This window comes from Myotis brandtii, unplaced genomic scaffold (assembly GCF_000412655.1).
Source record: "Myotis brandtii unplaced genomic scaffold, ASM41265v1 scaffold536, whole genome shotgun sequence".
Taxonomy (NCBI): Eukaryota; Metazoa; Chordata; class Mammalia; order Chiroptera; family Vespertilionidae; genus Myotis; species Myotis brandtii.
In genome coordinates, this window is record NW_005369967.1 from 1,725,881 (window position 1) to 1,740,048 (window position 14,168).

General features: G+C 45.0%; 1 protein-coding gene across 2 annotated transcripts in view; it reads left to right on the forward strand.

Annotated features, from left to right (window-relative positions):
• Window positions 1-8,353: 8,353 nt before the first annotated feature.
• The window catches only part of PLEKHH1 (pleckstrin homology domain containing, family H (with MyTH4 domain) member 1), a 44,302-nt gene continuing 38,487 nt past the window's right edge, over window positions 8,354-14,168 (forward strand). For both annotated transcript variants that reach the window (XM_014549138.1, XM_014549139.1), the window contains exon 1: window positions 8,354-8,507. In XM_014549138.1, the coding sequence (XP_014404624.1) occupies window positions 8,382-8,507 (126 nt within the window). In that variant the 5' untranslated portion in view covers window positions 8,354-8,381. The remainder of the gene's footprint in view (window positions 8,508-14,168) is intronic.

Here is a 14,168-nt window from a genome sequence, read left to right on the forward strand (position 1 = left end):
CCGGAGGGCGTCTGGAGCAAGCAGGTGCCTCTCCACCTGGAACCGAGCTCCCAGCCGCCGGGAGCGCCGGGAGCCGCGCGGGTCAGGCTGGGGAACCCGCACGGGGAGGCGAGGGGAAGACTTTCTGGGGGACCCGGGATTTGGGACCGGCTGGATCCAGTTGCTCCCGGGAGGGGCCCTCGGAGCGCACTTGCAGGCTCTCCGCAGCGTTGCCTGTGCTCTCCCTCGGTTTCAGCCCTCCCTCTGCCCTCCCCACCTCATCTCAGCTTTTTCTCTTCTGTGATTTCTCGGTGGTTCTCTTAGGGCTCCTAGAGGCAGGTCAGCCGTGCAGGAAAGAAAACAAGTTGGGCGTCAAGTGACACCAAGAGCTTTGTGTCCTACGAGCCTCAGGGGGGAATCGGTCACTAGGGACCAGGGGGCCTCCGTGGGGGGTGGCAGAGGCTTGAGAGTAGAGTCCGCTCCCTGTTGGATCTCTCCCCACCAGGACATCTCCATAAGCTTTTGCTATGAATCCACCTTATAAAACTCCTCCAGACAGAGCCGTAGTTCCAGCCGAAAGTTCTGCTTGAAAGATCATTTTAATAACAATTTCAGTGGAAAAGTCACTGGTTCTTTCATCAGACTTTTTGGGACATAGGCGCCAGACACTGTATAGGGTAACATCACTTAACACTTTATAAAACACCAATCCCAGTGTTTCTACAGATTATTATCTCCATTTTACAAAAGAGGAAACACCCAGAAAAATTATTTGCCCAAGTTCACATAAGTAAAAAGTGGAAGAGGCCAGACCCAAACCCAAGCCTCCTAAATTCCAAGGGGTTTGGTCCACTGTCCAGCCACCCTCCCTCCGGTAGGCTGCTGAGGGGGCAGGGGTCTGCTCAGAGCTGGGTTAGGGTGGGGTACACCCTGTGCTCCCCAACTCATTAACACTAACAGCTGAGAAAATGTGATGCACCTTCTGCCCTCTCCAGGAATCACCAGCTAAGAGGGAGAAGTTTGTACCTTCCACTCTCCTCCCCTCCTCCCCCTGCGCGCCTCCTCCTGGCCCCTTCTTGTCTCTATGAGGCTGGTATCTGTGTGCAGAATCTGTGCTCCTTGTAGGTTGCAGAGCGCCTCATACATGCTGATGGTAGGGTGCCTTACACTCCTGATCCAGGTGACTTCCCAGCAGGCTGGCTGCTGAGCCCTCTCTCCCTTCTGTCAAAAACTAATTCAAAACTGCCCCCCTCCCCTCCTCTGTGGAGAAATGGGCACTTTTTGTTGGCTGGGGTATGAATTAGAATAGCCTCAAAGGAGGGCAATTTGAACTATTTGGCCATTTAAAAATGTAAATTACTTAACCCTGCAATTCCATTTCAGGACTTTATCCTTCAGATATAGTCTGATGTGTATACTCATTGAATATTCATTGCAGCATTGTTTATTTTAACAAAAGGTTTCAAACAACCAAATATCAGTCAATAAGAGACTCCATAAATACAGTCAAGCACCACTTAATGATGGGGGTATGTTTTGATAAATGCAGCAGTTGGCGAGTTTGACGATTTTCCGATTTCATCGTGTGCGAACATCACGGAGTGCACTTAAACAAACCTAGGTGGTAAGCCTCCTATACACTAGACCAGTGGTTGGCAAACCGTGGCCACATGCGGCTCTTTGGTCCCTTGAGTGTGGCTCTTCCACAAAATACCACGTGCAGGCGCGCACGTACAGTGCGATTGAAACTTCGTGGTCCATGTGCAGAAGTCAGTTTTCAGCCTGGGCGAGTCTATTTTGAAGAAGTGGCGTTAGAAGAAGTGGGGGGGCGCGGGGGGAGACACGCAGCACGGGGGAGGCACGCGAGATTCATGCACAAGTTGAGGATGGGAGAGTTGGAAGGGGTCGACCTCAGCGAACATACCTCAATCAGATTGAGGACGTTTTTAGCAAAGGCCAGCTTAGGAGTACCCTAATTAAGTTAATAACAATGTACCTTACCTATATAGTTTAAGTTTAAAAAATTTGGCTCTCAAAAGAAATTTCAATCATTGTACTGTTAATATTTGGCTCTGTTGACTAATGTGTTTGCCGACCACTGCACTAGACTATTGCTCCTAGGTTATAAGCCTGGGCAGCGTGTGACTATACAAAACATGAGATTAAATCAATCACAAGACAAAGTGAGGCCATTAAGAGACTTTAATAAGTAGAAAGAGTACAGTCTAAAATAACAATAAAGTGTATTGTGTAGTAAATACATAGACCGGTAACATAGTTGTTATCATCCAGTATTATGTACTGTACGTGATTGTATGTGCTGTACTTCTCTACGACTGGCAGCGCAGTACGTTTGTTTACATCAGCATCACCACAAACATGTGAGTCACGTGCATTATGACAACAATGACGTACCTAAGCAAAAGGAATTTTTCAGCTCCATTATCTTTTGGGAACCGTTGTATATGCACTTTATCACTGACTGAAGCATTATTTTGTGGCACATAACTGTAAATTAATGTAGTAGCCACACAATACAATACAATAAAGCTGTTAAAAGCATGGAGGGGAAATGGGGCAGAGATGTGTATTGATACAGGAAGGTCTCTAGGTTACCTTCAATTCAGTGTGCCACCATTGTGTGTGTGTGTGTATATGTATGCAACATATACATGAATGTTTGTTTATACACTGAATATCTCGGAAAGACACAGAAATCCATAACAGAGGTTGCTACAGAGTAGAACTATGGATGAAGTACAGGGATAGGAAGAAATCTTACTTTTCATCATTTACCTTTTGGTTCAGCTTTCAGAAATAAAGAGATAATGTCATTTTTAAATAAAGTCATCTTCGAGATGGATCTGGTGATAACACATCCGCGGGCCCCACCTCATATGCCCAGGGCATGGTGGGCTTGCCTTTGTTGACGGTAGCCATCATTTATTGAGTGCTTACTGTGTGCCAGAATTTAGTAATACTTTCTTTAATTCTCAAAACAAAAACAAAAACCCGGCAGAGTGTGGTCTATGAAATTGCCAACTTTGTATGGTTCAACCTAATATTATTACCTTCTTTTGCAAATATTATTGCCCTCAATTTCAAAATGGAACTGAGGCTCAGAGAAGTTGAGCACATGATTTAAGGTCACAGGATTAATTAGTGCTGAGCCAGTATTCAAACCCAGGCCTGTTTGGTGCCAGAACACGGGATCTTAATTATGATACTTTGCTGTTTCTCCTCACTGGTTTTGTTCTCAAGAGATGCTACTCCTGGTTGTGCTCGCCCCTTCTTTGGGGCGCCATCCTCAGAAAGGGGGCACAGAGCTCTTCCTCTCTCATAGTTGGGCAGGTGATTAGTCTGATTTAGTGGAGCATTCTCAGAAGGTGGTAGTAGCCCATCACTAGCAAGTGGAAATCACAAAAGGTGCTCACACTCAGGGAGTGAACCATAGTGAGGTGACATGGGAGAGCCCAGTGGAAATTCAGAACAGAGTCCCTGTTACCGCCTGATGCATCAACCTCTGACCTCTTTCTTTTAGGCTCTTGTACTGATTGGCCCCCTTTGCAGAGAAGTTCCAGGATATTCAGCCTGTAGACCTGAGCCTCACAAGCCACCAATCTGTATTTATCTTTATGGGCCCAACATTGCATGTAGGAATCACTTAACAAAAGTGGGTTGAGCCGAAACCGGTTTGGCTCAGTGGATAGAGCGTCGGCCTGCGGACTGAAAGGTCCCAGGTTCGATTCCGGTCAAGGGCATGTACCTGGGTTGCGGGCACATCCCCAGTGGGAGATGTGCAGGAGGCAGCTGATCGATGGTTCTCTCTCATCGATGTTTCTAACTCTCTATCTCTCTCCCTTCCTCTCTGTAAAAAATCAATAAAATATTAAAAAAAAAAATTTAAAAAAAAAGTGGGTTGAGCCCTGGCTGGTTTTTCTCAGTGGTTAGAGCACCAACCCACGGACTAAAGGGTCTTGGGTTCAATTCTCAGCTAAGGGCACGAACCTTGGTTACAGGCTCAATCCCCCCCCCACCCCCGTCCTGGTTGGGGCGTGTGGAGTCAACCAGTCGATGTGTTGATGTTTATCTCTCTCCCCCCTCCTCTCTCCCTTCCACTCTTTTCTACATCTCTAAAGATCAATGGAAAAAAATATCCTCAGGTGAGGATTTTTTAAAAAGTTGGTTGAGTTAAATTTAATCTCAGCATTTTGTCAATTTCTGATCAAACTCCTAGACTTGCCAGAGCCATCCCAGGTCAAATTTGTTTTCTCTGATGCAGGCCCCAGAGTCTAGAGCAGGGGTCCTCAAACTTTTTAAACAGGGGGCCAGTTCACTGTCCCTCAGACTGTTGGAGGGCTGGACTATAGTTTAAAAAAAAACTATGAACAAATTCCTATGCACACTGCACATATCTTATTTTGAAGTAAAAAAACAAAACGGAAACAAATACAATATTTGTATTTGCATGTGGCCCACGGGCCGTAGTTTGAGGACCCCTGGTCTAGAGTCACCTGATAACTAACTCTGTGACCTCTTATCACCATCCAGTCTACCCAAAGCCCCTTCCTCCGAGGCTTATCTCTGCCGCCTCCGTGGCTGTGTCAGCCCCGGGTGCTGGAGGACTTAGGGAGTTCCAAGCAGGTGCCAAGCCATAGCAGTCATTTGCCTCTCACCTGCGAAGCAGTTTGGCACGCTAGGCACTAGTGGGAATCGAGAGAACTAGTTTCACAGGAGTGGCCGTGAGTTGATCATTGTAGCTGGGTAGAGGTTACCTGTGGATTTATTGTACTGTTCTCCCTACCTATGTGTGTTTGAAGCGTTCCAGAATAAAAAAGGAAAAAAGTGTTGAGCTTGGTTTTGTCCTGATCGCATGTCCCTTCTCTCACTCCCGCATCTATTTTTGCCATCGATGTTGTATGTGTGTTAGGCCAGCCTGGTAGCATGAGCCTCCACAGCCACTGCGGCAGCGTCTTCATGGAGAGAGGACGCTCTGTCTGTTGGGAGATCAGGATTCTTGGCCCAGCTCTGGTACTGCGTAGCTCTGCGTCTCCGAGCAAGTCACAGCAGTGATGAGTTTTCTCATCTATTCTTGGGGATATTGAGAGGGTAAGGGGAGAAAGATCGCCGGTGGCAATGCTTTGAGAAGTTAAGGACCGTTCTCTAAATGCATTTCTGCTCATCCTTGTGCATCTTCATGGGACGTACAAGTGCAAGGTGACTTAGCAGGTGAGATTCAACTTACTGGTATCTTCCCTTCGCATCTCAGGTTTTATAGCTGCTGCTCTGACCACCTGCTTCTGTGGAAAGAGCTGCGGGCCTTGTACTTGTCAGCAGGCACCTTGTTCCAGATCTGTTTAGAAATTTCTTAGCTCTCCTCCCGGGTGGAGACAAGCCTGGCAGGATGCCAGCCCTCTGGCCGGTACCCCCGAGGCAGGGAGAGGATTAGCAGGCACCTGACTGGTTCAAAACCATGATGTCATGAAGATGCTTGACTGGGGAAAGCACTCCCTTCATTCTAGGTGTGATCTCGGATGTCAGGGCTGGGCAGAGGCCAATGACGTGTTTCTTTTATTTCCAAAGGCCCTGGAGATTGTGATCATTTGGGTTTCTACTCTCCCCCATGGAATCGGAGCCACAGCTTTGACAATTAATAAGAGGCAATTAAAATCCACCAACCTCTTTCAACACCACAAAACAATTAAGTTTCCCCTGCCCCTTGGTTTTACTTGGGTGCTGATTTCTTTAGCCCTGGGCTACATGTAAGACTTTCAGATCCTAGTTTCAGACCTATCACTTTTTTTTTTTAAATCTAAGGAAAAGCAAAAACTCCCTTAAAGGACAAAGCAAAGCAAGTGCAAAGCCTCAGGCCCTTCTCTGGAGGCCCCACAAGTTCTGTTTTGTCTTTTCTGCAGTGATCTTAGCTCAGAAGGTCATGTTGTGATTTTGTCTTTTGTCTTCCTGCCCGTTCCTGTTGGTTCAGTCCTTTGAGGTGGGGATTGCTGGGTGGTCACAATGTCGGGATTGTTTGGGATGACAGTTCCGGCAGAGCAGGGCTGAGATCATACGTCCAGTGTTCTGAGCAGCCCAGAACCAAAAGCCTTAAGACATCAGACCTGTCAGTGGTTTCATTGTTGGGCCTTTCTCTGCGGATCTATTGGCCCTGTTTTTTAAATGAGTAGTCGGGACACATGGAAAATGCCTGTGCTTAGGGAGTTTATGGTTTCAGAATAGTTGAGACCATAAACTGGAAAATCTGGAATATAGGGTCATCTTCGTGCCAACAATCCTGAAAGATCTTATAAAATATTTCTTTCATCCTTAATAATCCACCCCACTCTTCGTGAAATCAGAATCTCTCCCGTTTCCAGGTGGGTAAAGAGCACAGTGGCTAAGGACAGGGGCTTTGGAATAAGGATCCAGCTGTGGAACTCTCTTTGTAAGCCAGCCAGGCTCTCGGTTCCTCAGTGTCTCAGGTGAGACTGTGGACTGGTGCCCGCCCCTTAACTCATGGGCTGTGAGGACTGAAGAGTACACGTGCCTGGCATACAGCAAGAACTCAATAAATGATCGCTATTTGTGGTATGTAAGGGGAGAAAAATATAAAAGTCAAATGTGAGGTGGGAATCAGTATTGGTGGTTAACCCATCGAGGACAGGGTCCTATTTGGCGACAGTGCAGGAGGTGGCTGGGTTTTCTGAGGCCATATGGCTCCTGTAGAAAGGGAAAGGGGGTTTAACAAAATAGTAAATTTGCATTACGGAAAATTCCAGGCATACATTCAAGTAGAGAGCAGTATAAAGAACCCTCATATACCCATCACTCAACTTCAGAAATTAACATTTTGATGCCCCTGTCTAGTGTGGCTCAGTTGGTTGAGCGTAGTCCTGGGCACTGAGAGGTCACCAGTTCGATTTGCAGTCCGGGCACTTGCCTGGGCTGCAGGCTCAATCCCCAAATGGAGGGCATGCAAGAGGCAGCTAATTCTTCCCTTCCCCTCTCCTTCCCCTCTCTTCTTCCCTCTCCCTGTCCCTCTCCCTTCTCTTTCTAAAATAAAAAACATTTTTTTAAAAATTAACATTTTTATAAATCTTAGTTCATGTATCTCCCTCCCCACCACTCTTCACCTCCTCCATGAAGTGTTTTAAAGCAAATCACAGACATTATCATTGTACCTATAAATCATATGTATTTCTAACAGATGACATTTTAAAAATATCAACTTAAAAAAATGAACAATCATTCTTTAAAATGACCTAATACTTGAGTTATCATATGAAGGGTTTGGGACAGACCAAATTTATGCTTGTTGCCAAACATAACTATTAGTAGCGCTTTAGAGGGTTTTGTGTGTTTTTTTAAGTCCTGTGGTGGCTGTGTCTTCCAGCCTTTATCTCCTCTGCGCTCACCTGTGCCTGTGTCTCCTCTCTCGTGTGCACACATACATCCTTCATTTTCTCATTCCAGCTCAGTTTATCTTCTCTAAAAGATGTCCAGAGGACCTCTAGGTAAATTCCCCTGACTGGAGAAATTATAGGTGTCTACTTGATTTGTTCTGAATTCGTATAAAGTGTTTTCCAAAGATTTGTGGCTTTCTCCAGCGGCTGCAGCAAAAATATCTACCATTTTCTGGTCTTCGTTTTATAACTTAAAGGAAAGAATGAGAATCTGTTCCAGTGCAGGACATTAAATGACAACAACTGACAAAATCCCAACTAAATAGAACACTGTCAAGGAAATTCAGAGCATTACATTTTCTTTCCATGTGTCCCCATCCGACATCTACATAGCTGTGGTAGAACCAGGACTAACCTGGAAACCAGAGTTTTCCCTTCAGTTAGCTGCGTGAACTCAGCACCCCCCTCATACGCCCCCAGCACAGCCGGCCCCATCTCCATGCTCCTGTTTATCTGTATACTGATGAGCTATTGTGACGGCCTTGGAATTTTGCAGTTAGACTTTCTTGAAAAATGCAAATACGAGAGACCTCTGTTATTTATCTTTGCATCTCCAGTGCTTAGAACAGTGTCTGGCACATACATGTTTGTTGAGTGGCTAAAATCTTGTTACATGGAATGATTGAATGAAAAACCAACGAGCCCCATGTTTCACTTTTGTAAAAATGACACCAGGTTCTCGTTGTGGTTTCTCGGGTTGGTTTTGTGATCCCCTGAAGTTGCTCAACTGGCTTATGTTGAGACGTGACGCGCTGAGCCAACGACAGGGGCCATGGGACAGAGGGACAGGAGCTGACTTACCTCCCCAGCTCTGTTTTCTCCGTCCTCCTCTGGTCTCCTCTCCTCCTCTCCCCACGTAACCCTTCCTCCCATACTTACTTGTCATTTCCTCTCTCTGTGTGCTGGTTCTCAGGGGTCCCTGAATATCCAGAAGTTGATTCCATCATGGCTGAGCCCAAGGTGGAGACCCGGACCAGCATGGACTGGCAGAAACGCTACCTGGCCCTGGAAACCCAGCTTGTGCGGTTCCGCCTGCAGGCCAGCAAGATAAGGGAGTTGCTTTCTGACAAGGTGAGTTCTGGAGAGCAGGGAGCTGCCTACCCTCACTGCAGAGGCCTGTGTCAGAGAGGGCCAGCATTAGAGAGCGAGAGTTGGGGAGGGTGATCTTCCTTTTTGGGGGGTTTATTTTATTTATTTTTAATCGAAATATATTTGACATAACATTGTGTAATTTAAGGTGTTCAACATGTTAATTCGACACATTTATCTATTGTAATATGACTGCCATCATAGTGCTAATTAGAAGCTCTATCACATTATACAACTATCATTTCTTTTCAGTGGTTGGATAATTAAATTCTAGTCTCGTAGCAAGTTTGATGATTATAATACAACTAGAGGCTCTGTGCACAAAATTCAGGCACTGGTAGGGTCCCTAGCAGCTGCTTGCTGCTGGCTGCTGGCCAGGTATCCCCTCCCTTCCCCCGGCTGCCTGCCACTGCTGCCAGGGCCTCCCTCCCTTCCCCTGGCCAGCCCCGCCCCCTGGTCGAACTCCCAGACAACTCCCGGTCGAGGGGACAATTTGCATAGGGGACGATTTTATTATATAGGATACTGTGGTCTGTATTCACTATTCTGTGCATTTGATCCTTAGGGCTTAGTTACTACTCATTGCAGGAAGGGGAGCTTTGAATAAGATGTTTTTCACATGCAAAATGAAACCCACCTAAGGTAGTTGTTGTTTTTAAGACCAAAATCAAAGCAGTGTAGTAAGCTGTCACCTGGCATTCTTCCCTGCTCTGCTTCTTCGCAGGGCACACCAATGAAGTGACACTAATCTTGGTTCTCCGTCACCCTCTGAGTCACATGTGGCTGCAGTGAAGGTTCTAATATTCCCTTAACATCTCTTCAGTGGTGGGGAGGAGGACGTTTTAGGAGCGAAGACTGGAAATCTCCATGGAAATCTCCATCCTACTGCTCACCCTCTAGCAAGCATAGGAGCCGAGGAAGGCAGCTTGCTTTCCTGGTGACAAGGACACAGGCTTTGGGGCCAGACTTACCTGGCTCGGCCACTTACTAGCCCTGTGACCCTGAGCAAGTCCCTTCACCTCTAAGGCTGGGACACAAATGCCTGGCTGTTGGAGTTATTTTGAGAATTTTATCAGATCACATATACAAAGGTTCTGGCATAGAATAGGTCTAAATGGGTACAATTATTATCTTTACAGACTTGGGTGGGCTGGTCTGGGAAAGTGACAGCCATTTATAATGTTTCTATGGGAAGATACATTCTAAATGGCTGAGGGTTTTTTTTTTTTTTAATGTTTTTATTGATTTTAGAGAGAGAGGGAGGGGAAGGGAGAGAGAGAGAAACATCTATGAGAGAGAATCATGTATTGACTGCCTCTGGCATGCCCCTTACTGGGGATCAAGCTGGCAACCCACGCATGTATGGGAATCGAACCGGGGACCTCTTGGTACATGGGCCAACACTCAACCCGCTGAGTCACACTGGCCGGGCTAAATGGCTGTTTCTTTGGAGCATAACCCATCTAGAGAATAGACACCTGCACTTAAAAATGTATATATATAATCTTAATTGAATCAACCATTCTCTCTATAGTTTTGTTTATAGTCTCCATCTGCTTAGCAAACCCTTCTTTCAAAGTACAAAAATAAAATTCATCCACTCCTCTCCAAGTAATGCCAAAGTCTCGATGAGTAAAGCCTCAGTAAGTGACTTGTGTTCAGAATAGGCCCACAACCTGGAGTCCAGGAAGATAAGTTTCAAACTCGACCTTTACACTGCTGAGGGGAATGGCCCTGGACTAGCCAGGACTAGAACTCATGAACCTTGGGCCTGTTGGCACTGCCATCTCGTTCAGGCTTTGCAGAACAGATTGGCAGGGTTCCCACGGATATGGTTCCGGCGCTGCAAATATAAAGGGTAGAATCCGCCCCCTCACGGACCGGGAAGCAGGCCTTAGACAGGTGGTTCTCTGGACCACCTGTGCCAGAAACCTGGCGTGTTTGTGAAGCAGATGCATTCCTGGGCCCCACCCCAACCCTCCTGATCCAAGTCTCCTTGTTAATTTGCATCTTTAACAAGCTTCCAGAAATTGGTTTCAACACTGTAAAGCTTGAAAACCTTGCCTTAGGTCACGGTATTGGGAAAGGTGTGTGAGGGAAGGCAAGGATCAGTGGGGATCAGCCCGCGGGTCTAAGCACATCTCAGAGGGAAGAGACTTCCTTTTGGTTATATGGACAACAAATAACCTAAAAAGTGGCCGTTATGAAACACCTAGGCATACTGCATTAAACGTTTAAACTACCCTTCTCAGTTTGAAGTCGTCCCCTGGAAAAAGAGGAATCCTCAGCGGGCAGAATGAAGAGGAAAAACCCACATGGGACTCCAACTCTGGCAGCTGAGTGGGATGGGGTGTGTGACTGGCCTCCCTTGAGTCATGAAAGGCTTGAGGCTTGAGTGTTAACATCTGTGGAGATAGAAATGAGGTCTGGCCATTTGGAAGCTGGGCCTGACACTGACCCTTCCCTGTAAAGTCAGGACTATTAAAGGGCTTTACCCTAAATGAAAAGGTGGCAGAGAAAACACCCACCAGCGCAGGGAGATGGCGATGGCGGAACAGCTTCTCATACTCAGCCAAGGCTCTGGGCAAAAAAAAAAAAAGTTCCCTGAGAACCTGATGATACTGGTTTAACATTAGAATTTATACTATCCGTGTGAATTAGGAACCCTAATTCCTGGGCCAGAGATACCCCTGGGAGACCTTATAGGAACAGACACAGAATCCCCGGGAGGGTGGGGGATGAATATATGATCTAAAATAACTAAATATTGAGAGACTAATGTACAGTGAGTGAGAGTCCAAATATACAATAAACAACTGGACTAGACACCCCCACCCCAAGAACTAGTAATAATAGAACTGTTGGTAAGATACTGTAAATAAATGAGTTCAAAATATTGAAGACATAATGAAGTAATTGAAAACATGAGACAAGAATAAGACACTATCCAGAAAGATCAGGTAGGCTTTACAAAGAATCCAGTAGAACTGCTAGAAGTAAAAACATTTTTCATTGAAATTAAATGTTCAGTAGGTAGCCCTCACTGGGTATCTCATTGGTTTGAGGGTCGTCCTGACACCAAATTTGTGGGTTCGATCCCCGGTCAGGTACATACAGGAATCAACCAATGAGAGAGCATGGATAAGTGGAGCAGCAGATCGATGTTTCTCTCTACCTCCTTTCCTCTCTCTCTAAAATTGATGAAAAGAATTTTAAATAAATAAATAAATGTTCAGTGGATAGATTAGACACCAGATTAGACACCACTGAAAACAGACTTGATGAATGGAAATAGGGGCCTGAGGAAATCGTGCGGAATGCAGCACAGACAGGTAAAGGAGCAGAGGCTGAGACATGGATGTTAGAATGGCAGGATCCTATATAAGATTTCAGAAGTGGGGAAGGGAGTGAAGGAGAGCCAATACTCAAAGAAATAATGGCTTAAAATTTTCCAAACTTGATTCAGGAAGCAGAATGAGTGTAAGTGAGATAAATTTTATTTTAATCCACGCCTGCTGTATTAGCTATCAGCTGTGGGCAAACTACGGCCCGCGGGCCGGATCCGGCCCGTTTGAAATGAATAAAACTAAAAAAAAAAAAAAGACCGTACCCTTTTATGTAATGATGTTTACTTTGAATTTATATTAGTTCACACAAACACTCCATCCATGCTTCTGTTCCGGTCCTCCGGTCCAGTTTAAGAACCCATTGTGGCCCTCGAGTCAAAAAGTTTGCCCACCCCTGAGCTAGATCATAGTGTGGCTGCTGTAAGAAAGAACCCAAAATAGCGATGGCTTAAACCAGACAGATGCTTATTTCCTTCTCATGTAGTATCTCAGACAGAAGCAGCCTAATTCCAGGGTGGTACCTGCTGCATGTTTGAAGGTGGTTTATCCTGATGTCCACCCAACCCCTTCCTTTTAAGTGCATGACCTGGAGGTTGCATTCCTTCCTTCCTTCATATCCCATTGGCAAAAACTCAGTTACCCAGCTGCAGGGAGGTTGGACAGTATAGAGTTTTTCTGGATAACCGTGTGCTCTGCTAAGTTAGAAGTTATATAAGAGAAAAGAGAACAGATAGGGAGCAGAACTGGGGAACAGTTAGTCTGTAAGTCTAGAATTTGAGTCTAGAATAATAGTAATAACAAATAGATTATATAACTTTCAAATCAATTGAGCAGGGAAATGGAATAAAGGAAGTCTATTAAATATAGGCAGGGAGAGGAAAAAAAGAGTACCAAAAAAAGAGGAGTAAATAGCACAAAATGGAAAAGTAGAAATAAATCCAAATATATTGGTCACAAAGAGACATATGCAAGATGTGTATTGCATCACTGATGTATGAAAAATTGGAAATATTATAAATGTCTACCAAAAGGGGATGGTTAAACATATTGAGTGTGTTTGTACAATGGAATATAATATTGCAGTTCAAAATAAAACAAGTAGAGCTACATGTGTAAGGTCAGTAAATCTCAAAAACCAACATTGAACAAAAAAAGTCCAAAGGAACCGTAGACGGTTTGGCTCAGTGGATAGAGCGTTGGCCTGCAGACTGAAAGGTTCCGGGTTTGATTCCTGTCAAGGGCATATGCCCAGGTTGCAGGCTCAATCCCCAGTAGGGGGCGTGCAGGAGGCAGCTGATCAATGATTCTCTCTCATCATTGATGTTTCTATCTTCCTCTCTCCCTCTCCCTCCTCTCTGAAATCAATAAAAATATATATTTGTAAAAGTCCAAAGGATACATATACACATATGTATGTTATGCCCAGATTTCAGGATCCCCAAGAAACCACATCAGGGAGCCAGCCAGTCCGATGCAAAAGCATAAGAGTCTTTATTCGAGCTAGCTTGGCTCCCCCACCTTGCCGACGCAGCGACAGGAAGCAGAGAGAGAGAGAACTCTGTGTGGAGAGGGGTTTTATAGGGGGTTGGAGTAAGGGGAGGAGAAAGGGCTGTGGCCTTGCCGATTGGCCAGGCGCAAGTCACGCCACCCCCTGGTGGTCAGCACACATCATAGTGAGTGGTCAAACTCCCGGTTGGTTTAATTCCTGAGGGGCCAATTTGCATATTAGCCTTTTATTATATAGGATATATATATACAGTTTGTGTAAAGTTTTAAAACATGCAGAATGGCAGTGCCTGTTGTTTAGGGGTATATTCAAATGGTAAATGCCAGAGGAGAGGGCAGCACTGGGGAGAAGCACACAGGAGGCCTCAGCTATCTGTAGTGGTCCATTTCTTAAAACCATTTCTGACAAAAATTAAAATTTGACAAAGCTAAATGGTGGATACACGTTCTTTTTAAAAAAACTGATTCACTACATGTTTCTGTTGGCCTGAAATATTTCATAATAAGACATCTTTTTTTGAGAAAGTATAGACAACTCATCCCTAAGTGCATAAAATTATTGTACATCTGTGTTTACTAAATAATTAGCCTCAATTCTGAAAACCAAAGAAAGCACAACTATCAAATCATTATATCAGAAGAACAGGAACACTTGTTAAATGTTTGTCATGTGTATTTTAAAAAATGGTCACACAATGGGTTTGTCATGCTCTATTTAGACTATGTGTGAACTTAATATTTTCATTAATAAAGCTGAATTGAATTTGAAAAAGGAGAGATGCTTGAAGTA